This window comes from Passer montanus, unplaced genomic scaffold (assembly GCF_014805655.1).
Source record: "Passer montanus isolate IOZ18808 unplaced genomic scaffold, ASM1480565v1 scaffold9, whole genome shotgun sequence".
In the NCBI taxonomy this organism is placed as follows: Eukaryota; Metazoa; Chordata; class Aves; order Passeriformes; family Passeridae; genus Passer; species Passer montanus.
Genome location: NW_024374367.1, coordinates 3455953 through 3483729, shown reverse-complemented (window position 1 = coordinate 3483729; position 27777 = coordinate 3455953). Strand labels below are relative to the sequence as shown.

Genomic DNA, 27777 nt, shown 5'->3' with positions numbered 1-27777 from the left:
ATTATGAGATAAAGTTATATTTGAACTCTGAACTACTAAGTATTCTTGTGATGAAGATAAGCATATAATCACTTAAATATAATTTCATTATGAATAACATTAATGCCACACATCACTGGTATGTGTTATAAAGGATTCTGGATGAATACATGAAAAAATAAGTAATGGCATCATAATAAATCCAACAGAGTGAAAACTGCACTAACAAAATGTCTGATAAACATAATACAGCTTTGGGGTATTTGCTACTCAGTTCCTTGGAAGGGCTGCATTTGTCTGATTAGCTGAGCTGCAGAAGATGCTGTCTTGCTGGAGGCTGCTGCACTCTGCAGCCACTGTCAGCAACCCAGAAAAGTGTAATTATTAAACTACTGAACCTTATTAACAAACACTTCTCATACTCATATTCTTACACTGTAAAGAGATTTCCTTTATGCTGAACAAATGTAAGCAGCTCTCTGGGCTCCTTTGTGCCACTGGATCTCCCAGAAGATTTTACTGAAATGCTGGCTGGTAGTTCAGCACAACATACATAAGCTGTCAGGTGTGATTAAACCAAACACATCACCTGGTTTGTATCACAAGAGACAAGCACAACTAAAACAATTGGGCAAGTGAACTTTTGGCTGAACTATTTCCCTCAAACTAATATTTGATGTGTCTCAATTACTGGAAAATTTGCAACAAAAATAAATCTGAAGACTAAATACTGAGCTTCTGCAGGCTCTTTTTCTACTGTAATGCCTTCACCTTTACCAACCCACAGAGACCATGGCTTGTTATGTTATCTGATTTACCACACTAACAAATAGCTACATTCAGGTCCTTAATGACAACATCACCCAAAGGTAGAATTCTACAAGATTGCAAACTGGTAACAGCTCTCTATGCCCTTGAATAATGATCAGGGTGAAACAAATCGTAACAGCAACAGACTTAGACGCTGCCCAAACTTCCAGCCATGCATCTGAACAAAAAATGTACCGGCACAATGCCTTTTAAGAAGGGGGGAAAAAACCTTGATTCATAACTAAACAAATCCATGCAACTCAATCTGCTTATCATTTCAAAGTTTAATTAATCCCTAAAAACATTGAAAAGTCAAATTATGCATCATGGTCAGCCATGCTGACTTATTGAAAAATCACAGAATTATGAACATACATTTCAAACCTTTAGATTAAGTTTGCTTCAAATGCTGAAGTCAAGCACCTTCATTTCTGAGAAATACCACACTGTTCGATCAAAGGAGTCTTCAAAAAACAAAAGGAACTCTAAAGCCCTTTTCTTCATAAAAATAACTATGAAAAGAATCACAAACAATTGTAAGTGGCTAATTGGTTTTACCAAGTGATCTTCTACAAGCAGAAACAACACTCAGCCTCAATCTCTTCTGAAGGAGGCAGTGGAGGGCGGGGGGGGGAAATACAATGATATTCAATTTGCAATTCATTAAATGAAAATGCTATCACAAATTATTACACAATGACCAAAAAAATATCACTTCCATCCTAATTAATATTCTCCCACTATCACTGTGTATTCATTTAACCTTTCTTTGTGGCCCTATTCTTACAGATGGCCCTGCAAAAGAAAGGTTTTGGTGCATGACAGAAGGATAAACAAATTTGAGTTCTTGCACAATGAATAGTAAAACAAATCACACATTCAATTAACCATGACCAAAAACAGTTTGTTATTAAAGCTCACCAGATTAGAAACTGCATTTCAGTTGATTTAACAGCTACATGAATCTTCTGAAATACTCAGGGACCAGCTTTCTAAAAGCACACAGAATTATTCCAGTTCTGCTCAGATTAACCAAGCCATCCTTGACCAGCACTGCAAAACCATGGGTCCCAACTCTGGTATTTCAAGACACACAAACCATAAAAACAAACACAGTTCTCAAAGTCTAAGATACATCTGATCTGAACCTCTTTTTAAAAGAAAGTAAACACCCATACACTGCATAACCTAGAGTTTTAAAACAGGGTTTATGGAAAAAAATCCAAGTAATATTTATAGCAATCTGCATTTGGTGTGGCATTAATATGTGGCAATAAGGAAAGCTTCTCAGTTCTATGGTGTTCAGTTTTTAAGTAAAACTTCCAGAAATAACTTTCAGGGTTTCCTTTAGCATAGCAGCTTTTGTCAAGGAAAACCAAAACTAGTATTTTGTTAGGTTTACATGCTCAATATTGGAGTAAACAAGTAATTCACATGCTTTACATAAAGTCAGTAAAATATTTTTATCACCAGGATTTTTCATGGATTTTTCAGAGTATTTCAAAATCTACTTTTACTCCATTCAAACAGTTTGCATATAAAGTACAAACTTCTCCCACTCATCTTAAATGCTCCATTTATATTTCAATTTCAGCTATTTTAACACTAAACCTAACTACTTTCCCCACTGACCACTCAAATGATACAATAACAAATATGACTATGTTTTTAAATTGATGGGTTTACTTTTGTTACAATCAGTCTATACTTAAATATTTCACAGGCATGTCTTCATCAAGCAGGGAGTAAGGGAAAAAGAGTGGGAATCACTGCCCTCCACATAAAGAAACACAAAAAAAAACCAGTTTTCTCTACCAGTGCAGCACTATTCTGTCTGGGAGTCTGACTTTAGGCTATAATGGAAAAAGAACTCTTTCTGGTGTATGCTCTGTCCCCAGGCAGCTTGCCAGCAGTGCACTACCAGCAAACCTCTTTAAGGAGAGTCAAGCCCTTAGTAGGAATTCCCCACAGGAACAAGCTTGCAACTTTGAACATGGAAAAAACATTTCCTTTCAAATGGGAATGATTAAGTACATCTTTTTACAAGACCTTCTGGTCTGAACAACCAAGAAGCTCTCTCTTGCACATAAAAAAAAAAAGTTTTGTAGTGTCATTACCTGAAATGTGTAACACCAAACTGCAGAACTTCACATACCCTCATACTCCAAACAGGTATTTTAGGATCCAGCTACTTCAGCATGGATTAAGTTGTACTGGGATACACAAAATAAACTAAAGAGGAACAAGAACTTGACTGTGCTATTCCCACACCTCTACAAACCCAAATGACCTTTCTGCCAGTTGGAAATTGCCAGTCATCCCGGTCACAGCTTTCCCTTGGGAATGTCCCTCTTCCTACACCACAGTGAAATAAAATTTCTGTTTAATTCACAGCTAGAGACAGACTTGACACATGCAATTACATTCACCAGAGAAATTCAAAAGCTATGCCATACTACTGGGGTAGTGCAGCACAGACAGTGCTCAGAACTTACTGCAGGATAAAGTGGGACTAAATCACTAACTCAGAATTTTCCTCTGTTTTTCAGAGGTGTGCATTTACAACACAAAGGAAAAAAAAAATTTCCTAGATTCAAAATCTGCATTGAAAAAGTAAAGTAACCCATAATAATTAGTTAATGCATATTACTGAAGTTTTGGGCTGACAGTAATATTAAACAAAGAATTGAAATTGAAATAGGAAAACAGGGATGAGTACTAAATTACAATATTTTTTATAAACCCCTTGCAGAAATGTCATCTATTGAGAAATTCTTGCAAATGTGCAAAGGTTACTGATGCACTCTTTCACCTAATAACCATGAAATAACTTTATTGTTAATTTTCAGAGAGATGTTGTTCTTGTAGTTAAATAGTTATTTCATGGGGTTTTGCACAAGAAAATACATGTCATGGTATCAATGTACATGAAAAATAGCAAAAAAAACCATTATCAGAACTATTCCTCAGAGGATTTGCATATAGACAAAAAAAAAACAAACAAAACTGACCCAAGTCCCCTAATTTTAATGTGTGAGAATTTTTTTTTAACATTGAGCTAATGACTCATGGGCCCCTCCTATTCACCCACAGACATGTAAATATATTCCACTGACTTAAATCAATGCACAATATAAAATTCCTATGGTATATCAGTTACAATTAGATCCTATACTTTTGACTCTTTTTCAGATAAAACCTAATGATATTTTCTCTTACAACAACTTAATCTGGTATCTTTAGTATGGGTAGCTTGGCTAAGTATACATAAGTCATTATAATGTCTCTACCATGTTTTCCCAACCAAAATGAAATATTTTCAGTAGAGTCCAAATTATCTTGCATCTTTCCTCAAAAGTTTACTTGGGTGACTTTTATGCCAGCTAACAGAGACATTAGGAGAGCGCATTAGCTAAGAATCCAAAGATAGAAAAATATCAGAAACACAGTATCAAAAAGTTATTTAGATTGGAAGATTTTTCTAAGTGAGTGGAAAGAGCGCCAGGCCTTAAAGACCCTTGAGCTGAAAAAGTAAACATGGCAAAGACAGTAGATAAACACAGAAATCCTTCTAAGATACAACATTGAAAACTTAGCAATTAAACAAAAATCTTTAGAATTATTTACTAAATTAGGTTATAATTTTCAGAATTCTACAACAATATTTTCAGATAATCTCCTTATAAAGGACAACTGGCTGCCAGGTAAAAACTAACAGCCCTTTCAATGGATGGATTAATTAGTCATGTGGCCCCAGAACTGAATGAGTCATCGAGTTGCTAATGAGATAAGGACAGGAAGCTTGACACCTCTAAGTCAAGAGTTCAACCGGTTCTTCTCAGAGTACTCTCCTGCTGTGCCCTACATTGAAGGCACAACACTGGCTTTCCTCCTGCTGAAGGGACTCAAAGAGCCATGTAAAGCTACTTACAGAGGAAATCTTGACCTGAAAGTAGGACACAAATATTTCCTTTCTCTAGCAGTGTCCCCCACTACGGCTCTCCCAGCCCTTGGGATCAAGAGGAGGCATCCAGGGCCATCAGCACTGCCCTGCTCTGCCAGCACAGGCTGACAGCACATGGCCTCATTCAGGCTTCCCCATAGATTGTGGCACTCAGACACGGCTGAAGAAACCTGTTATCAGGGGTACAGAGACTTGTAATTAACATTAGGGGCCCTTTGTGCACAAGAGGCAAGTTCTTTACTCATGGGACTTTGCCAGTTTGCTGTCATTTGCACAGCTGGGTGTCCCACCCCTGCCTCTGCTGTCAATCTCTTCTCAAGTAGAACAGTGTCACCACCCAAACCTTGGGGGTCTAGTCACAAGAGATGCAGAGCAGCCAAAAATTCAACTCAAACTTCAGGGGTGCCATTGACAGCAATTCTGGATGGATAGATTTCTTCTGACTGTTCATAATTACATATTAAAAAGAACAAAAGAAAAAGAATAACCAACAATGTCTTGACCACAGCCAAAATCCAGACTTGTATTGTGCTGGTCTGCCTGCACACAAGAAAGAAAGAAGCCCAGTGCAAGCTGGGCAATAGGAAAGGCAGCAGGAGGCAAAGCACAGAACAGAACATGGGACAGCAGGATGACACCAGGAAGACAAATTGAGGTGGGAGAAGGAGATAGAGAAAAGCATGCTACACCAGAGGACAAACAGAAGAGAAAACACAGAGGGAAGCCAGAGGGTAGAGGCAAAAGATAACAAGAAAGGAATGAGTGGGAAGTTAAAGACAAAAGCGGGAAATAAGATAGTACAGATGAGGAATAAAGGAAAAGACAGAAACAGAAATAAAACGTATATACAGGAAGCCCTTTCTGCTAGAAACTTCTTCTTATCAAGCTCAGACAAGAAACACTTCCAAAAAGAAGAGCTTAATCAAGCATGGAAAGTTCAGATCACCTGAAACTTCTGAAGGCAGATGAAAAAAACTACCTTAAATTATGAAGCAGGACTTCATCCCAAAGTACATTGCCCCTGCTCTGCACTAATAGAAAATTTCTCAGTTCCATAATAGTTTCACCCATCTACTTGGAGAAGAACAGGGCCCACTTGAGTCAGTACATTCAGTGACTGGGGACTCATTATTAATGAAGTAGAATTCAGGCTTAAGTGCATCACCCTGTACTGCAGTCCATGTAATACACACAGCCATGAGAGAGCTACTCCAGTTAAAATACAGAAAAGAGGATCCCTTTCTCCTGCCTCTCCTGACACACATCAAAGACACATCAAGGTGTTTTAGACAAAATTTCCCATAGAAGAGGGCTGTTACACTTGCAAGTGGTCAAGCACAGCCCAGTCTGAATCTGATTCTGACTTCTGCTTTGTTTGAATGCATTGCTGTGTATCACTCACTACTCACACCTCTAGCCTGACAGAGGATAAGTATGACCATGAATGCACTGAGCAAGGAGGTAACTGTAGTGCACCCTTGATCCCAGAGACAGACAAAAAGGCCAAACACAAACCAGAACTTGAGCATTCAGAACACAAAAAGACATACAAAAAAAAAAAAAATAATGAAAGGGACTCCTATTTCTACAACATCATTGCTTATTATTACCATCCGCTTAATTCAGTCACCAATATACTGAAAAAACCTTTTCTTGCTTCCCTAAATTATCATAAAGATCACATAGCATGCTGCTGGCTCTGTCACAAAAACATCAGCAATCAGCTGCAAATCAAAGACAAGTGACCAACACAGAAACACACAGTGGAACCATCCTTGCACCATCAGTTTCCTATAAATAGCCTACTGTTCCAAAAGGAAGGGTTTGGAACCCTCTCACAGACCTTTATCTTAAGATATTTAGGATTAAAGATAGGTATCATTTATTCTTGGAAATGAATCTAAGATACAGACTATTTTTAAAATTTACGTAAGTATGCATTTGATTTACTATTTCTCTTAAGACACATATACCTGTTTCTTACAATGTTTGTTATATATTTGGTTATAAAATTCATTTTGCCATTACCACTGCAGCATATAAGTGACTTTGTGTTGGTTAGGCACCACACATGGAAGCATTAATGGGAAAGGGAGAACATGGCTCACTCATAACCAGAGTTTGGGTGGTTGATACAGGGTCAGTGGTTCAGTGGCTCAGCCACAGGCAAAGACAGACTCAGAAATGCTCTCAGGTTTCTTTTACAAGTCTTGGAAACTCCATCATACAGCCTCTGCCTCTGACCTCCCACCACAGAGAGGAGTGAACGCCTGCTCTGCACATACATCCTTGCGCTGAGGTTGCCACTGCAAACTTTTTAAATCATAAAGAATGAACAATTGGCCTGCTCAAATACTCACATATTTACCTTCTCATGAGCCCAGCAAAAAATGGACATGTTTATGTTTCTAGTTCCCATTTCCCAGTGTTCCAGTTTTTTCCTGAGGCTGGTTACAAATTATGTCTATTTCACGTCCATAGAAAAACCCCACGTGTATAAACACTTCATTTTTCTGTTTACAAATTTTTAAGAAAAGGAGCCAGTTCAGCTAGCTGATGGAAAGCAATTCATCTATTCAATTTAATGCATCAACATTGAGAGAACCAAGCTAGATATAACATCCGTATGCCAACTAAAATGTATGAAGATGAAGTTGAATTAGAGCCAAAGTGGGGTGTCCTAGCAAGATCAGAGTGCAGGGCTCAGGGCTGCATGCAGGGAGCCAAAACCCTGCCAAACCTATAAGGTTCAATGACGATTAATATTTGGTCTGTTCACAAACCAGACGAAAGGTCTGAACATTATTAACAGAATAATCCCTCCCACTGTAAGACAGTCCTCTCTCCAGCACTTTTTGACACAAGCACCTCAAGCAGCAGGAAACACAGGATCCAGCAGGTTCCCAAGCAAGCCTGAAGATTTCTCACTCAGCTCTTCTGCTATATTCCCTCATAGTGCACTTGAATCCAAACTAACCAAGAAAAATTGTCAGTGAAACACCAGAGGAGAGACATGGACCCAGACCACTGGGTAACATATCTCATGGTGGAGAACCCCAACCAGGACAAGCCAATGCTGCTCATTCCAGAACTACTTATTTTATTAGATTGAACACACAGGATGTGTCTGTGTGCTCCCTTATTGAGTTTCAATCTGTCCCAGCAGCTCAAAATACATGACCAGTATAAATTCTGCTCTTTGAGCAAACTTAGTGGAATGACTCAACTTCAGGATAAACAGAATGCAAATTTGAATGAGAATTTGAGATAATTAAATGGCCAACTAAACTTTATATACATATAATTGGAGGGGTACAAGTGCCCTTCTGCTTAAAATAGACAAGGTTTAAGAATCTCTCACTAAAAGAAAAAAAAAAAAAAAGACACCCATTATTATTCCTTAGACTAGCCTGGCCACATCAAATAAAGGAAATCACAGGGATGAAAATATCCATTGTCTTTCTAAACATTAGCACATTGTAGAATTGAAATTGGGTCAGAAAAAAAAAAAAAAAAAGACACCCATTATTATTCCTTAGACTAGCCTGGCCACATTAAATAAAAAAAGAAATCATCAGGGGTGAAAATGTCCATTGTCTTTCTAAACATTAGCACACTGTAGAATTGAAATTGGGTCAGAAACACCAGACAGTAAACCTAACAAAACTAATGCTAGAAACATTTTTCAAAATTATTAGCCTCTGACACAAGTAACTACTCTACCCTTTTCACGTAATGCTTTCTGAAATTAGTTATTAGCAGATCTCAGGGTGGACTGACAGCTATGAAGATTTGTGCCCTGAATTTCTCAGGGGAAAAAAAGAAAGTCTGTTGGTTGGCTGGATACACAGCTGCATAACCCTTTCTTTACACTGACCTGAATTATTCTGCCTTTCATCAGCAATTTTTATTGTCCATATTTACTTAATTGCAATTTTTAAATAGTCACCTGCACAAAATAATTAGTTTCAGAAAAATAAACATATACACACCACAAATTACACAAACATGTTCATAAAATAGAAGACCTCGTATCAACCCTAATTTTCCAGGTAAATGAATACAAAATTATCTACTTCTTGGTACCCAATTCTTTATTTCATGAACTTCCTTTCCCATCCAAGGAGTCACATGCAGATTATGAGTGCACTGGACTACTCTACTATTTCAAGAAGGAGTTTAATATAAACAACAAAACCATTGCAATGCAATTCAATGTTACCCTTGAGTGACAGCCTTTGTAATTTTACAGAATTTTTTTTAATGAGTTTTCATTTTATCTTTTCAAGTACAACCATAGTATATTATTTTCAACCAAAGAAATACATCTCTACACACCACTTACTGCAATACCATCTCTCTTTTAAAAGATCATTTATACCAGCACTGATTGTTTTGAAATTCACATTGATGTTCCTATCACTTTAAAATGTATTAATGCAAAATCTCCCACCATCCTCTCATTAAAAATTAAAATACCCAGTAAAATAAACAGCCAAATAACACCATTAAAAACTGCAAACAGAGTAGACAAGTACACTAGGAAAGGCAGTAAACCTTCAAGTCTGAAACAAGCATCAGAAACAGTAACAACTAGTAAACATATGTAATCAATATTAGCAAGGGAAACAAATTAAAACTTTTTCTCCCCACAAATATATGGACATACACAGCATATTAATGCACATTTCTTTCCAAATAATTTTACTGACAAAAAACCTAATTTTGAACACATGACTAAGTAACACTTAATACTGAGGGGGGAAAAAACCACAAAGCAATTCCATATACATTTTGTATATCACTATATAACAATTTCTTTTACTGAAATTGCCTATATTTGGTGCAATCTCAAATACTAGCAGTTAATCATGTTAAAAGCACAGCAAACAAAAAATAAAAATTCAAGATTACTTACCAAATTATGATTAGTTGAATTAGAATCATCTTCTGGGAATGGGATGTAAACAGCTAAGGCCACACAATTGGCAAAAATAGACAGTAGTATAAATATGTCAAATGGTCTGGAAAATCTTGTTAAGGAACTCATGACTTACGAGTATCTGCAAACTTTTTAAGTCTAGTTCTCCATTCCAGCATCAACAATGGTAAAGCAAGTCTTTGCTTTAAGGCAATCTTTTGACTGATAACTCTGACAAACACTCCATCACCTTTAGTTATAGCACTATATATACCATATTATTTTCCATCACAATGATCCTTCAACGTCCTCTTCCTTTTGAAAAGAGTGAAAACTATTACTCATGCTGTCACAGAGCACTTTACATTAAATTCCAAAGATGAATATAATTATCCACTCTTAAATCTACATGCAGGTCATCATAATGGGCAAGGAATAATCATGGAGCTGTTCCCCTCATATAAAGGATTCATAAACATACACTTGTCCAAAGGAGGAAAACCACTGGAAATACAGCTCGTAGTAGGATATTAGAGAGATTCCCAGAAAACCACAACTGTTCTCTTACAGGAGAGCTAGAAAGCTGCACAACTGCCACAGGAAAGTTCTGAGGCACTCCACATCTCTGACAGTTGTACTCCTGAATCCTGGCTTTGGCCAAGCCAGATGCAAGTTCAGGTGAGTTGAGTAGAAAAATTAATATCGTGGCTGGCTTGGCAGCCACACAGAGAGAGGCTACAGACTTCCACACTGACAACAGCCTGGACTGAAACTCTGCTTTCTATACTAGGGTTGGAAAACAGCAGCTGGGATCTGGTTGGAACCTGGAGATACCTTCTGTCTTCCAGAAAAAAAGTTCTTCCTTTTCTTAAAATTCACACACATAAAGCTCATCCTTCTGTTCATCATTGATTTTCCTTTTCATGAGGTATTTTATTGTTCTCAATGACCAGAAACATGGAGGTACTGAGATGAGCCTATCTGTGGGAGCTTGGAAAAGAAGTACTTGGACCTCAGCTACCATTTTTGGCATCTTTTGATGCCAAATGGATATGTTTCCATAAGAGTCTAGTAAAAGAGTGGGGTAAGAGTACTAAATATATTCAAAAGCATATTTTTGCCAGTTTAAAAAGTTCCCTGAGAAAAAATAGAGGGTAAAAAAGGCCTACAAAGCCCCTATGTCCTATAAGATGTGTTACATTTTGCTTGCTGGCCTATTAAAACTTTGTCACCTTGAGGGCCACTTTTATGTCTACAAAGCAGATGAACAAGAACAGCTGCTACATTGTGTACAAAATAAAGTTACAACAGCATTTTCCAGACTGGAGTGAGCAATTGATACCATCACAAGACTGACAATCTTGTTTTATGATGTGGTGCTGCTGGGACAAATTCTCGCTGAGTTATTCCACTCCAGATCCACAGTAATTTCATTTACCTGACCTTAGCCAAGGAGAGGCCAATTTACTGAAATTAGTTGGACTTCTACCAGTTTAAATGAAAGAAGAAGCCATTTCACTATCTTTAATTTGCAATTGAATTTTGTACAAAGAACTGAGAAACGCCAGCCCCATAAATGAGTAACAGCTCTTATTGCCAGGTTGGCTGTTCTGTTTATAGTAACAAATTGAGTTTTACTTCAGTAATCTACTGTCTTGAACAGCTGTTTCCCATTACAGGGATGTTGCCATGGCTAATAGGCTAACATTTTTCTCCTTATACCCCAGCAAAACTATTTCCTATTTCAAAGCTTGTGTTGGTAATTAAATAATATACCAAACCAACGCTATCTGTTCTGGCAGAGAAATGCACATATTTCCACATCATAACCATTGAACTGAAGGAAAAGCCATTCTTCCCATCACACAGGTCATCATGAACACAAGGCAGCATCTCTGCTCTCCCATCTAGCTGTACATGCTTCCAAATATGTTTGGTGGTAGACATAAAATGTACAAGCTCAGAAGATTATTATATTTCAGACACTTGTGTGTACTTAGAACATTTCCTTGGCTTAAGTAAAAATTTTCCCTTCTTTTAGTACTGGGAAAACAATCTTTTAAAAAGATTTCTACATCTGACTCATTTGCCCTAATGGCAGTACCCCAAATTGCAATATGGAAGATATAGGGTTGACATCTTTGGCCATCTCCCTAACACTGGATGGCTAAATACATTCCCATCCATTCTTCCTTATTTGGAAAGGCAAAAAATGCAATGCAGCGATTTGCTGAAATGTAATGTTAGCTTGAAAACATTCCCCCAACTTCTCCCAGAAAAAAGAAACAGCTATGAACTCTCCTCTGACTTTGAGCTGCCTACTTCAGTAAATGATATTCTGTGTCAATATGACACAAGAGACTATCTTTAACAGCAACTGAAGCCAAATTAACTCCCATTGACATTAATGACAGTTACCCACACATACAAGTGATGTAACATGTAAGTTGTGATGCTCTAAGAGATCCTGTAAAACAATCACCTTTATATGATCAGAAAATGTAAAAAAATCATTTAAAAAGCAAACTGCAACAAAGGATACTTCCATTCTACTAGACTAATGCAGGCTCTTCGTATTGGATTGTTGAGGGATAAACAGAAAAGGGCACGGGGTGGCCGACTATTGGATGTATTACCCTGTTTTTTGCTCTTGGCATATTGCTGGCGTTTTCTTTGGGACAGAGATCCTACAGGCTGGGTTGTGGTGGTACTCATGTTTTGGGCAGCCTTTGCTTGTCTAGCAGCATCGATTGCAGCTTGCCAAGATAGAACAGTTTGCTTGGATGGTGCTGAACTGTTTGACTGAATAGCTGGTCCGTCACCAGGGAGAGGGATCCTGGTGCTGCTTGCATAGTTCACCTCTGTGGGACAAAAGAAAAAAGTACTCTGTTATAATTGCTTTACACTAAAATGGTGTAATCCAAAAAGATTGTTCTAAGAGCTCCTGGCAGTGTGATGTTTGCATTACATGCACAGATACATATGCATACACTTGTGCTGTGGTATTTGCAATTAGGAAATTAGTAGGATATATGCTCAGGAATCAGTTTTACAACTTCAAGATTGATGTAAGTATTGAGACACAAACATTTCTCATTTTGATTCCTCCACTTACAGTGTATTTCTCTAACTGGATGGAAGCCTTCCTGTCCTCGTGTTTATTCACTAAACCATACCTACCCTTTAAGATCAAGTTTGCTGTAGCACCTTCGCATTCACTACTCTCTCAATTTATTTTGGTTAAAAGAATAGTCATTCCAAATTCTTACACATTGTTCAATTAAGAATAAGAAGCAAGGTAGAGGGGGAAGTTCTGTAAGCAAGTTAAATCTTGCCCTGCTTTGCATTCTCACAGAAAAATGCGTGGATGCCTCCCACAAGCGAAGATCCAATACAGTCTGTGATAAACACGCTCATAAAGCTCTGCTGTCTTGTGCACAGGGAATCACAACCACGGACCCATTGTAAAAGCATAAGCTCTGGTTCTGTAAAAGGATGGTGTTTGGTTTTGCTTCTTCAAGAGAATGTACAAAATAAACTGCACCTTCCAAATAATAATCGAGTGCTCTTTATGCAGATGACAGCAAAGAGGCAAAACACCACCTCCTCGCAAGGATCCTTCCTCGCGAGCTCTTTGACTAGCGCAACAGTCTACTCCTACATGCACCTGTAGGAAGGAGAGGCTCCTGAGTGCGATTCAAAACTTGATGCCTGGGTGGGGAAAAAAATGGAGGAACGGCACAATATACGTGCTGGGAATTCGGGCTGGCAGGAGAGATGACTGTGAAACGGATCTACCCAGGCAGGGGAGGAAAAATCGCTCCCCGTCAGGCAGCGGAGAGGCAGGGGAAGCACGGGAAGCACAGCCCCCCTGCTCCGGACGGGGGGCACCGACCACGGGAGCGCCGCGATCGCGCGTGGACGCGGACGAGGCCGGCGGCGGCCCCCGCTCCGGGGGCGCGGGAGCCCTAAGATGGCTCCCCGGGATGGCGGCGGGGAGTGGGGGGGTCACGGCGGGGCCCCCACGGAGCTGCCGCGGGCAGCGGCCCCGGCGCGGCGAGCGCTGGCCAGCGGCGGCGCATCAACAGCTGGGTGACACGGGGGGCAGAGCCGCCGCGGGGGCAAAGGTGGCACATCTGCCTCCAACATCTTCCCAAAGCATCCCTGCTCTCTCCCCCAGATATAAATGCAATGGCACAGCCATCTCCCCCGCCTTCCGCCTGCCCTTCGGGATGCCATGAAACGTGGCTCGGCGCAAATAAACCACCCACCTACTCATCTATCTATATAGCCATCGTCTTTTTAAATGGATGGTTGAAAGGGAAACAAAGCCCGGGTGACTGCGTTCCTCGGGGGCAACACAAACTTGCTGCTGATTGAGGAGGGAGGAATCATTTATAAACAACAGCGGGGGCTGTGGCAGCGCCGGAGCCCGTCGGCGGAGCGGATTAGCGGCGCGGAGCCCCGCGTCTCGCCCCCGTGCGCTCCGCCGGGCAGGGGCCGAGCGCATCTCGCCCGCCGCCCTGCCCTCGGCCCCGCCGCCCTCCCGCCCGGAGCGGGGCAGCCCCGGGAGCCGCAACTCCGGGCAGGTTCAGCCCCGGTTACACTTGGATGAGGCAAACGCAGCCCCAGCCGTGTCATCCCGCAGCTGATATTAATGGCCCCAGGACAAGGGACAGAAGCGCATAAACGCGCTCGCACGCTGGTCACACGCCGAGGGCAGCACCTTGTCCCGCCTTCGCCTCATCTCCTGCCCTTCGCGGTCCCTCCTCGAACACAGCCGCTCGTTCCTTTCCCATCCCAAACCGACCCCATCCTCAACCCCTTCCCTAATCCCCCCAATCCCCGACTCCCAAATCCCTCATAAATCCTCCCCCGCCCCCACCCTCCCCTCAGCCCCAAGCACGCCGCTGCCCTTGGTGGGCGCCCCGGCTCTTACCTTCAGGGTGCTGCTCGGGCTGCGGCTGCTGGTGCATTTTGCTCACTTTCTCCAGCGTGTGAGAGGAAAATGAAAAAACAAAAAAGGGCAGAGACGCCCCCCAACCCCACCCCGAGCCAGGTGCGCGCTGCCCCTGCGCTACCCGCTACCCGACCCCCATGGTAGTGACTAGAGACGTGCAAGGGGCTGCTGCTGCTCCTCCTCCTCCTCCTGCCGCTGCTGCTTCGCCGCTGCCAAATCCCTCAGAGTTTGGGCCAACATGACACTCACATCCGGGTGACACGGGATCTCTCCATCCCTAGCAACCCGGCTGCTGCTGCTGCCGCCGCCGGCTCCTCAGTCCCCTCCTGCCGCTGCTGCCTGCTCCCCGGTCCCCCTCCTCCCGCCGCCGCCTGCTCCGCCTCGGCCCCCTCCTCCCGCCGCCGCTGCCGCCGCCCGCCCGCTCTCTCGCTCGCAGTCCCCCTCCTCCCGCCGCCGCGGGCTTTAACTCCCTCGCTGCTGCCGCCGCCGCCACCGACACCTGCTGCTGCGGCCGGGCGGGGGCGCGGGGCCGCTCCGCTCGCCCGGAGCTCCGGCACCGCCAACAGACCCGCGCCCGCCGCCGCCTTCGCCCCGGCCCGAGCCCCCGGCCCTCCCCAGCCTCCTGCCCAGGGCAGGGACAGCGACAACGCCCGGGGCACCGAGCGCGGCGGCAGCGGCTTCAGAGTCCCCCTCTGCCGCGCTCCGGGCACCGTGTCCCCGCTCCCGGCGGCCCAAGGCTCCCCGGCCCTGCCCGCGCCCTCTGCCCTCACCCCCAGGAAAAATCCCGAGTTATCCCAACGCCGGGCTCTCCGCTGACCTGTTGAAATGCCGTCATTCTGACTTCAGATCTTCAAAGTTTAGCCAAATAAATAAATTGACTTGGGAAAATAATCATTTTGGCGTTACCCTTCACTACAGAACCCTCAAACATTCATTTAGGTTTTGTCTCATTGGTGGTGAAGCTGCCCCAGAAGCGCCGTGCCTGGAGAGATCGTGAGCTGCTACAACAAAGGAGCAAACTCGGGACAGACAGCTTTCCTTACGGCAAGGCAGCGCTTCAATCGCAACAAAAAGTGATTAATGAAGTCCGGTGAGAACTATAGACATAACTTCCAATTTGAAATAGAACTTATGCTTCAAAATTATAGTTTGTTTTCTCTGCAATGAGCATTTCCACATATTTTTAAAGAGTGTTTCAAGCCACAGTCAAACTCGGTGGGTGTGAACCCTTATCTCTGACAAAAAGTGTTAAGAAAAGTTTTCCATTAAACTATTTCTACTACACCTTTCCTCTGCCACTTTCATATTCATGTGCCTACCCACTCTTTCATCCATTCTTCATCCACAACTATCTCCATCTAATTAATAATAAATAACATCTACAGACAATAATTAGAAGAAGAGCAATAAAACCTTAATACTGCTGATCTTCTCCAGGGATCCAGCGAAGAATGCCTGGCCAGTAGCTTTATAAGAAGCTCTCGTTTAGGTAAAGCCTATCCTTTTTGGCTTTACCTTTGTTAATTAAAGAATAAAATAAAATTTTAAAAAATAGCAGCAAGGCTGATTTAGAAAACAGCTTTCCACATATGCTTCTTGACGTTGGGTTCAGAACTTCCTCGTTTCCAATTTTCTGACCTGGCTGGCTCAGCTGTTGCAGGTCTGGTTGATTTGGGAAGGCACCACACCCTCTTCACAGGTGTCATCACAGTGCAGGTGTTTCCAGTTTAAACAGTCTTAACATACTTAGGTACTTGCCTTACATGTCCAGAGATTGACTAGGAGTTCTACTCTCAACAGTCAGATATTTAGGTGTCAAAAATGCTTGGTAGATTTTTCAAAAGTATCTAAATCAAGATTACTTGCCTAACAACCACTGCAGGCACTGAAGAAGTCACCTCATGTGCTTAGCAGGAGTCAGTGCTTAACCCAAGTACCTAAGAAGTATCTTGGGAAAGCTGGACTCCAGCATCCAAATATTTATTTTTTTTAATTAGGCTCATTAATTCAAACACTGAGGCACTACTGAGAAATTCACATCTAGGTCTAACACTAACAAAAATATCCCCCAAAAAACTGCTTCCCTTGCAAATGTTTTCATAAATTTCCTGATTTTGGCCTCACCAATGTCTATTTTCTAACCCCCAGTCCTTATAATGACCACAGCAATATGTACTGAAAGCTACCAAATGCTTCTCAAAATCAATGAAACCATGAAACAGAGAAAAAAATTTCACAGTTGGTCCAAATTCGTAAGCATATAATTGCACATATTTCAAAAGCTAACTGTCCCTTTATCGCTAGATCAAATTATCTACTATATTTTCAAATCAAAATTAGAGCTAAAAAGGAAAAACAAGTCTGTTTAGAAACTTTTGAGGAAGTATTCAGGAACACTGATAGTCTTTAGTTATGAAAGTAGTAATTACTGAGGCCAACAATTCTTCTCTGAACAGTTTTCCCTTCTTGTAGCAATTGGTGTCCAGTTGTTTCCCTAAGATTGCCTCATTTTCCTGTCACTTTGATATTGGTTACTCACTCCTGAATGAAATGGATAGCATTCTGTAGATGTTTTAGAATATGTCTCAGCTACTATAACGAGTGATGACATTTTGAATGGAAATAACCATAGTCTAGAAAAGAAAGAAATATGGATGTCCCCATCTGTCATCCCTCTGTGCCACACCACACTCAGTGTATTTCATTTATATGTTATAGATGGGTAGAGTGGGGACTAGATACATTTAATATCATAATACATTTATTGCAGATTTCCAACTAAACTACCATCATTCCCTTCTTGATAATATTTACTGCTTCTCAGGGGTTTATTCTGTGTAAGGGAAAGAGGCAGATGAAGAAACTGACTCTTAGGGATATCATAGAGAGCCCATTAAGAATTTTGGGGTGCTGTGTAGAAGGATAAACCTGCTTAACCAAAACTTCAGCCACCGTGAACCTGTGGAGCACAGCAATACTGTGAAGGAGATCATTGCAGGAAGCAAAACCAAATCCAGTTGCAGTGTGTGTGGGAGGAACTTACGTAACAAATACATAATTTTATAAAAAATGGGAAGCTGCAGAAGTAGCCTCATCCTTAACAAGGGAAGGATTCTCACTCATGCAGGTTAATCCATTATTAATTCTAATAGTCCAGCTGAAGTTATTACTATGCTAATATATACTAAACTATTACTATCCTTATTCATGGGAGGAATATTTTAAGGAAACATGGCTATGTTACAAACAAGGATTTGCAGGATTAATTCTTGTCCATGTTATACATTTCCTTTTAATTTTGTATATATTTCCAGATGCAGGCTCTCTTATTGTCTAAAGATTTATATTTTCATTCTTCTCATCTAAAGTATGATGGAGCTACAGTTTGAATTTGAAGACCTAATTCAAATTTTTATTTAAAAAAGACCATGATGAAATTTAAATATGTCCTTATATTGTTTATGCCAGATCAGTGAATATCACCTTTCTGATGTCACTGTGAGTAAGGGTGACTCTTTAAAGAACTTAAAATAGCACATTGTTATTGTGGATGTAGTTTACATAGAAAAATATAAAAAGTACAGACTTCTGAAAACCCATTAACTTGGATCTCAAAAGTAGATAAAAATGTACATAAATGGATTTTAAAATTTATTAATCCACTATAGGATAAATATGATGAGAGGGAGGCTTAATTGTCTGAGTTATTGACCTTATCCACACTTGAGATTTAATAAGTAAAAGAACTTTCAAGAGGATATAACACTGAATTTTTATATGTCCTCTGCAAGAATAGTCTTTTATGGTTTTGCATCATTGGGTTTTTTACTAATTTGCATGAGCAAATTAGTAAATTTGCTTAGTATCCTGATACTAAGCATAATTTTTTATTTTCTTCTCTCCTATTTAGCACTTGAAAAAAAAATTCCAGATACAAGAAACCTACCACACTGAGGTCTTGCCATGTAATCATTTGCATATAAGTTCACCAGAAATACAAATTTTTGAAAGGTGAATATAAATGAAGTGAGTAAGACTACTCCAGTCTAGCTGGAGATTTCGCTCTATGTTTTGTGAAAAAAAAAATCTCATTGCAAAAACTTGTACAAAGACAGGGAGAGTGAGAGGGAGTGAGAAGAAGGGAAAGAAGGAGGGAAGACAGCAGGATGCACGGACAATGCTCTTTTCATTTGTTGGCCTGAGCTGAAGCTTCAAGTGGATTAAAGAGATGGGTGATGTTCTCCAGTATTGCTTACCAATTTTGCTCAACAAAAGTCCAATTTATTTTGTCCATCTCCTCTGCAGAAGTTCATAGAATGGTACCCAGATAGCAAGGAACAACTGCAAACATGATTTTGAATTAAACATTTATTTTATATATGTCTATAAAAGACATATAGTCTGCAACTATATTTTTCATTATCTCTATATGCAAGTATAAACAGTGTAATCTGCTCTGAACACAATGAAATCTGTCACATTTAAAATCCAGTTGGACTTTTTCAAAACAAATTACTAAGAATGTAATGAAATGTGTTTTCCTGCCTAATTAGATTCTTTAGCTTTGTGTGGCTTCAATTAGGATGCTATTACTCAGCAACACAGTTTATATTCTTCCAGCAGCTCCCTCTTCTAGCTGCAGTTCCTCACTATTTTCAGTGTTTACCATATCTTTTTACCAACTTGCTTTGACTGAAAATATAGCCAATTAAAAGTTTCTGGATATTCTGTTGTTCTTTATCTCAAAGCTTCATTTCCTAACCATCAAAAATGAAAAAAAAAATCATCTTCTCCTTGTTCTCCTCTAATCTACAGTCATGGATTGTCCTCACATTTTTCTCCAGGGATCCCCTGCTATTAATAAATACTTTCCACTCTGTGTGTTATCCACCTTCCAGAGCTCTTGCATGTCTATGCCAGTCCTGCTCCTTTGGGGCCCAAGTGATTTGGCTTTGGTGGGCACCAGAGCAGGTTTCCAGCCAGAAATTATTTCCAGCTCTATTACTGTGCTAGCAAGGTGAATTGAAGTGGTGACAGCAGGACTACATCACCTTAAATTTAGAGTATCCATATTTAGGATAGAAAATATTTAAACTGTTGACTGCAGGAACACATTTCAAACTGTCATTTAAGTAGATTCAAAATTTTCTCTCAAGAGTTTCATCTCTATTTTTAGTGCTCGGTAGAATGATGATTTCACAGATGGGCAACATAGCCAGCTACCAAAAAAAAATTCCACTACACATAATTGTGCTTGAAAATGTCACAGCAAAATGGATGGATGACTCACGGTATCAGCACATGTGCCTCATGCAAACAAATAACTTTTATAAATACAAGCCACACTCCGGGCTTTTTTTTTTTCAGAATGTTCTGCTGGTGGCTTGTGATGGAGTTTCAAAACCCCGCACCGGAGGCTGGAAGACTGCTAAAAACTGCACAGACTTTAGACAAGCAAACACATCCGTGTGGGGGCTCTCCCCCGGCGCCGGAGGAGACAGCAGCCCGGCAGCTGCAGCCCTCGGCGGGGCCGGGGGAGCTCCGGCAGCGGGGGCGGCCGCTCCCACCGCCCCAGAGGGAATTCCAGCCCCGGAGCCTCTCCTGCTGCCCCAGAGGGAATTCCAGCCCCGGAGCCTCTCCCGCTGCCCCAGTGGGAATTCCAGCCCCGGAGCCTCTTCCACCGCCCCAGTGGGAATTCCAGCCCCGGAGCCTCTCCTGCTGCCCCAGTGGGAATCCCAGCCCCGGAGCTGCTCCAGGCGCTGCCCGAGCGGAGCCCAGCCCCAAGGAGCGCCCGTTTCAGGGCACAGTCCCTGCGCTTCCTACAGAATGCTTTGATTTCTCCTCCGAAAGCCCAAATGAACCCTTTCAAATGTAAACTTGCTTTGCAGTTTTAAACCAACTCTATCTGCTGCGCTACCTGGAAGTGTTTTTGCCAGAATAAGGAAAATTTATTAGCTCTGTATGAAATATTAACAAACTGACACAGATATAAGGGAATGTGTAAAAATTCACATGTCTTAACACTTAGCAGAACACAGGAATCAAATTCTCAGGTTACTAATCAAATTCTTCAGTTACTAAACATCACACATTATCTGGGCTTCAAAAAAATGTTTCTCTCTCGGCAGATAGAGGAAACTTGAATTTAGCAAATTTCTCTGTAGAACCTTTCCCAAACTGACTTTAAACATTACTTTGGGAGACATTTCTTGTCATAAGAAGACTACAGCTGCATGGTTGAGCACACCAAGGTCAAGAAATGTCCTACTTCATTCTGGGGCTGTGTCATGACACAGTTTCACATGATCTATTCTGCCTTTTGCAGGAATACACGTTACAGCGTATGTGGGACAGCCAGCACTTACAGCCAGAAATGAAAGGTAAATACTCTCATATTTATCTTTTCAAACCATTAATTAATTTATGTATTCAGCAATGGAAATGACATAAAATGTATTTCAAACTTATTTTGTTGGAAGGCAATTTTCTACTGCAGCAAAAGCACACAGGATTTGCCCATACCTGTTTCATTATGAGTAGGTCTAGAAATAAGCACAAACTGGTTTTAAAGTAGGAATTAACAACTGTAAGAAGAAAATTTTCTCTCTGTGCTAACTGGTACATACTGGGGGAAATGCAGTCATGTCTCTTTGTTGGCATTGGCACCCCACACTGAAACAGGAACCACAGATATGAGAAGATGACAGGCCCACAGAACAAGGAGAGACACAGTAACTGCATTAGAGAATGGGGAAGCCAAATATACAATGCTGCTGAAGAGAAACACAAGTCTAGATTTCAGATCGAGAGCAAGCGTTTAAAGAAATTTTTCTTTAAAATCTATCAGTCTTACAAATTGATCCAATGAGCTGCATTACTCACAGGAGTAAAAGATTGCAGTTAAATAATTTAGGAAATGTGGTGTAATCTCAATGCTAAATGATATGACAATAATTTTTCAAGTGTCTCACCAGGTAGAACAGAGACTGTAACACAAAGGTTGCATCTTTGGCTTTAACATTAACACCTGCAATAAATGATCAGTCTTCATTTTTATGAGTATCCAAAGACATGTATGAGTTATGCATTATTCAAAAATTCCTTTCCCTGCCACTCCAAATGCTGTAGGATGTCCAGATTTCTACCCTACCAAGAAGTTTTCTTCCTGGCTTTACGGTGACATTCAACAAAACACAGGACCATGTCAGGTCAAACCTCTCACAACGGTGCTTTCATTGCAGTTCAAAGAGCTTGAAAGGACAAAAGCATAAATGAGGAAGCAAAGTAAATATCCAATCATATCATAAGACTTTACTGTGTAGCTCTTGACAGCACAAAGACCAGCTTAATAGACTAGGGAAACAAATCCCTATAGAAAAGCACTGAGGGATCACGTTAGTAGCAGACAGGGCAACAGAAAAGCTTTCAATCAGTAATAGAGGAGATGCAAATAACAAAATTCCTTCAGCACACTATGGATTCTCTCTTTATGTGTTTCAGTTAGCAGGTGCAATTACCAAAAGGGGCTTGTGAAATACACTTTGTCACTTAGAGAATTTGGCGATTTTTCTGTCATCAGAGACATCACTGCCCAAGCACATCAAATGAGGATGTGCTGTGATGTGTTTAATTCCATGGAAATATTCCAGGTTTGCATCGTATTAATATTTCTAAAACAACTAACAAATTCTGTCACACTTTTGCTTTCTTCTGCATGCCCTTGAAGCTAATTGAAAATCAGCAAGTGCAGCCAAATCTCAATATTTTAATCACCTGCCTCACACAGTTGGCTTGTTGATGCAGTTCACTTACAGCTTTGAACTTATGTGTAAGGCTCCTTTCAATGGCTGTGGAACTGGGGTCTCAAGGTAGGGTGCCACTTCCCAGGGAAGGGGGTGTACCCCACCATGGATATCAGCTCGAGACAGCTGACAGACCTGTCAACTCACTCTGCAATTTCAAACACAACAGAGCTCTCTTATGCATGCAAAATAAAACTTAGGATCAGGTGGATTATGTCTTGGGGCTTTTCCAGTTTGTTATTTTAGAGAATTCTCCAAGCATTTCTCTGTGCAGGAACCTAGCTATGCAAACATTGGACACTAATATCTTCAGTCATTTAATATACATGTTGCCTTTTTTTATTTTTCTTTTTTTTCCCTGGGGTCTTTATTTCCTGTCTAATAAAGGGATTATTCCTGAAAATGACTCTCACTAGATTCAGTAAGATTTTTATCCATTTCTACGTCTGAAAGGTTTGCATCATCAAATAAGAAACTAGAGATTATGGCTATGAAAATATGTGAATAAAAGCAAAGGGACAGATGCCGAATCCATAAAAATTACTAAGGCATAATCTGTGCTTGCTGTTCCATATAAATACACAGTTAAAAAAAAAAAGAAAGCAAACCACAAACAAAACCAACACAGAGTAAAATCTCAAAATTTATTTTCAGCTTCCAGCCGATTTAGTAGATAAGGGGGTTTTGTTTTGTTCTCTACAAAGGCAAGTGACTGAGCTTATTTATGGGCATATTTTAATTCTTTAAAGATACAGACTGCTTCCTCTTGCATCATACTGAATTTAGAAAATTGTAAACAAAGCAAATGGTGAATTTCCCTTAAAGGTTCAATTTAGATAAGTTGATTTAGGTTTAAGGGCTCTGCAAAGCTGCAGCACATTTTGACCTAGTTTGTGTACAATACCGTGGGTTAAATAACACTTGATGACAGTGAAATAATTTTTAGTATTTTTAGCCCCCTGGGAGCTAATATAGCTAATATAGTACTTAGCAATATAAACCACATGTGTGTGCCCTATCATACAAAATCCCATTCTAGAGTCACACAGTGTGGGCAGGTTACAGCTTACACAGTCTTTCACTAATTCCAGCACAGATATATTTAAGAATTCAAGGTATAAACAAAGTTGAAAGAGAAAACCACAGTTCTTTCAAAAATTCTAGGAAAGGCTTTGTCTCAAGCATCACTATTTTTGAAATTTTTCTGTCTCAGAGGAACCTCAGAACTGCTTTAGCCCTCAGTACACTGTGTTCTCAGTGGAAATCCAAATGGCTGTGACCTTTGCCAAGGAGATCCCTGGCTAACAATACAGTTTCTTAGTATCTTGCAGTCAGGCATACCCTCCAAGGTAAATTAAAGCATGTCAGATATTAGACCAGCCCCTAGATGTAGTCCTGGACTGCCAGAATGTGAAGACATACACAAAGTACCTCTCTCCATCCGTGCCATGCCTCCACAGAGCAGCTCTAATTGAAGGACAAATTGTAGTTGAAAGTTTTCTTTCAGAGTGGAAAGGAATAAAAAGAGCTCAAAAATATTTCAGGCAGTTTTGACAACAACAAGTTAAAAAAAAAAAAAGAAGAAAAAAGGAGGACTGCAGGTCTTATACTGCTTTCAGTATCTGGCACAAGAAAAGGTGGCTAATGCTGCCTTCCCCCCTGCCCATATTCCTGAACTGTGGATCTCACATGGGAACACTCTGCAGGAGGGACCCAGGAACACAGAGCTCAAATCCACCCCCAGGGACACTCACTCCAGGGACACTCACTCCAGCCGGGGAGCAGCTGATTAAAACGAGGCATTCAACTGCTCCTCATTTGTGGCAGTGAGACGTGGTGCTGAGATGCCTGGGAGGGAGAGCTTCGGAACTCTGGAGAGAGCAAATGGAACAGGGGCTTCCAAAAAGGGTGGTTGTGAACATATTTTTTAGAATAATAAGCTGTTTGGCTACATAGAAAACATAGGGAACAAAGCTATACAAAAACAGACAGGAAAGCTTCTTCATTAGGTTGAATTTTTGTCAAAAGTCTACCCTGTAAACCCATGTGAATTATTCTTTTTCTCCATCCGTCAAATCTAATTTTGTTTTCAGCTACAATATTGCAATGTTATAACTTCATCAGAAACACTAATTAAATTATATTGAAATAAGAAAGTTTGGGGTTGGAGTGTGTGCACAGAAAATGGATTTGATCTTGCCTCTGATGGAGAGGTGCCCACTATAAAACCAGATGCCACATTTCATAGTGCATTAGCTGACACACTCTGCAGAAGGATGGGGTTTGGCTTCCTAGAAATACAGCACATAAGCTGAAAAACGCAGCAGTTTATTTTTTTACCTCTGCCTAAGCATCCTGCTTATATACAGATTTACCTTTTGGCAAGCAGAATCTGTATCTTTTCAGCCTGTGCCTGTTGCATCACCAAGCACCACCTTCTCTGCTGTGCAAATGAGCCAGCAATGCAGCAGTGGCCTGGGGGCAAAGGCTGACTCAGAACCACTGAAGCCAAACATCAATGCTTCCCCGAAATAGGCAGACACTCAATATCATCGACTTCCATGAGATCTGGTATTTCTTTCAATCCAGCCGTATCCAGTGCTAAATAATGGAAAAAGCAGGAGTTGGGGCAAGGAAGGGAGGGCAAGGGATTGCAAGAGCATGAGAAAGATCAGCTATTCTAAGCATAAAAGAAGGATGAGACTGATGTGGATGACTAAGAATGTCAAAAGAGTTCTTGAGGAAAAATAGAGGGTATATGACAGATATAAGAACATGAAATCTGAAGAGGATTAAGAGAATTATGAACTGGAACTGAAAGGATGCAAAAAAACCCCAAACCCAACAACAGCACTGTGTAAGACTGCCAGAATTGACAAAGTGAGAAGACTGCAAAGAAAAGCAGTAAAGGATCTCAAAATACTGAACTGATATGAAGATCAACAGCGAAACAGCTCCTGAACTGTTAACAGAACCTGTGCACGACAGGAGTTAACAAAACAATAAGACAAAGCAAGAAATAAATGCCCACCTCTATTCAATATCTATGCAGTAAAGAGAAGTGAAATGCCAGAAAAGAGAACACAGTTTGCAGAGGACACTGAATAAATAAGATTTTAAGAAGAATAAAATAAGTTATAACCTTTGTGCCATCTAGAATAACCAATAACACAAGGAAGCTGTGAGGATAGATTATTTGCAACAAATATACTTAAAATGTCAAACAACAGTGACCCTTCAATGGTGATTTTGCAGAAAGAACTCAGGCTGAACACAAAAAGTAAGTGAATGTTACTCCAGCCTTCAGAAACAGAATTTGAAAGAGCTGGGAAGGCAGAGATGACTCATTATAACCTGAGTGGCCATTGATCCTACTGATATTAAAGCAGAAGATCAGTAACCAGGTATGGCATTAGGAGAAATAAAAAGCCTTCCATAGCAATCCACAATGGGACATTCTTTGCAAACATAGGATGTTTCAAATTTCATTTTCCAACTTTACTTTGAGGTGAAGTCAATCTGAGGCAACAGTTTGCAATCTTCCCCTGATTTCTGTCTGTCTTCCCACAGAAACCAGTGGTTCACTACTTAGGCACAACCCAAGCAGAGCAGCAGTACCCATATTTTCAGTGGGAATCTTATGAAAATGTGACAAAAGATCTGAAAGAATGCATGCTTCAGGATCTGTCATGAGCCCTATTTCAGCACCATAAAATAACCCTAAAGCTGAAAGATCTTCACAACATGGTATTTATCTTATATTCTACTTGCTTTTTGTATAAAAGGCCAGCAGGCCCTCAGATCACTGGCCTTAGATTCAGCAGCAGGAAGGAAGGAATTCACTGACCCTAGCTTCGCATGATAACAGACAAAATTAAAGAATGTAAAATGGTTTTTGTAACTTAAAGTTAGTTTAATTAAACCCTTTGTATCAACTAAGTAACTTAGTCAACCAGAGAAAAAGAGAAGCTGGTGCTTTCCTGGTTTCTCCATACCTGAGCATGCAGTAACACTGTGTAGCTTCTTTTATTAATTCACACATTTTCTGCTGTGGAGAGGTTGTTGAAGTAATGTCTGAAGCCTAAGAACTGCCAAAAAAGGCTGCAAAATACATTTTCTCCAACCATTCTCTTAATCAGATTCAGAATACTTCTGCCCAGGTTTTCCACAGTAAATAAACTTACCACTATGCAAACTGCATTTCTTTTTCTCTACACCTACCCCATTTTCTGAGTGCACATTCAAACAACCTTGCAGTTTTTCACCTCTGTGTCATTGAATGCTGCCTAATATAAATGTCTGGACATGCTTCTTACCTCCTGCCTGACCTTCCCTGAGAGCCTCCACTCTCCTGGGTTTCAGGCTGTGCTGAAGCCACTATGGATGCTCGACTTGATGACATTACATCAAAGACATCCATGCCAAAGCTCCTTGGCCACCGGCAGCACTGCTGATGTCAGCATAGCTGCAAGAACAAGGCTAGTTAGCTAATTGCTTTACAGAGCACTCCCAGGCAGTGCAGAGCTTGGAGCCAAGTGCTTTGCTGGGGCAAGCAGGCAAAATGCCACCGAAGGCTCCTCTTCCCTGGGCCAGAACTGCCCCTGCAATGACAGCCAGCACAGAGGTTTCTGGACCTGCTTATGAAAGCAAGGAAAAAGGTTTCTGTAGGTTTGCATCCCACATAAGCAGCAATCGTCTGGTTTAATTACAATCAATCTGATCATTTGTGGCCATCCCTCCCCAGCAGCTTTCAAAGCCTTGTATTGATTTTATCAGCATCAGGAAAGGTTATGCATTTAGGATAAAATCATGGAATTACTGAAAGCAGAGGGAGCTCTGCTGCTAATTTCAATAGTGTCAGGACTTGCTGCTGCAGGAACTATTCCAGAAGTGCAATGAAGATTAAATGAAAGACAACTCACTGATGTTAGGTAGTAACTCAGTGATAGTGCAGCGAACATGCAGATGGAATTCAGATTCATATTTTAATAGTCTTATTTATAAGACTATGTTATAAGTTATAACTATGTTTATGTTAGAAAGAATATATTCCATAAGATTTGTCATGATAGATTCTACACGCTATAAAATACACCTTGATCCTACGGTTTTCAATATAATCACTATTACAAGCAATTGTAAATACAATAAATCATGTCAACATTTATTATTTAATGAGATTAAAATGGCACCTTTTAATATTTTAATATTAACATTAATTAATACTTTTTCATGGAAAGAGGAAAGAATACCTCTATGATAGATTAAAAGTGAAAAAATATGTGATACTACCGAAGAAACTTTTAATGCCTTTAAAGACATTAAAATGGGCACAGAAGTA

The 27777-nt window shown here is 40.6% G+C and overlaps 1 protein-coding gene across 11 annotated transcripts in view; it reads right to left on the bottom strand.

Annotated features, from left to right (window-relative positions):
- CACNA1D (calcium voltage-gated channel subunit alpha1 D) overlaps positions 1–16306 on the bottom strand; it is a 172279-nt gene extending 155973 nt beyond the window's left edge. For 10 of the 11 annotated variants that reach the window (XM_039734202.1, XM_039734205.1, XM_039734209.1 and 7 more), the window contains exons 1-3: positions 14614–15004; positions 12217–12535; positions 9672–9777 (exon numbers count right to left, since the gene is read on the bottom strand). In XM_039734202.1, coding sequence (XP_039590136.1) covers positions 9672–9777; positions 12217–12535; positions 14614–14650 — 462 coding nt within the window. In that variant the 5' untranslated portion in view covers positions 14651–15004. Of the gene's footprint in view, positions 1–9671; positions 9778–12216; positions 12536–14613; positions 15005–16047 lie in introns of those variants that run through there. The other variant, XM_039734212.1, reaches the window with a different exon arrangement.
- Between the last annotated feature and the right edge of the window lie 11471 nt (positions 16307–27777).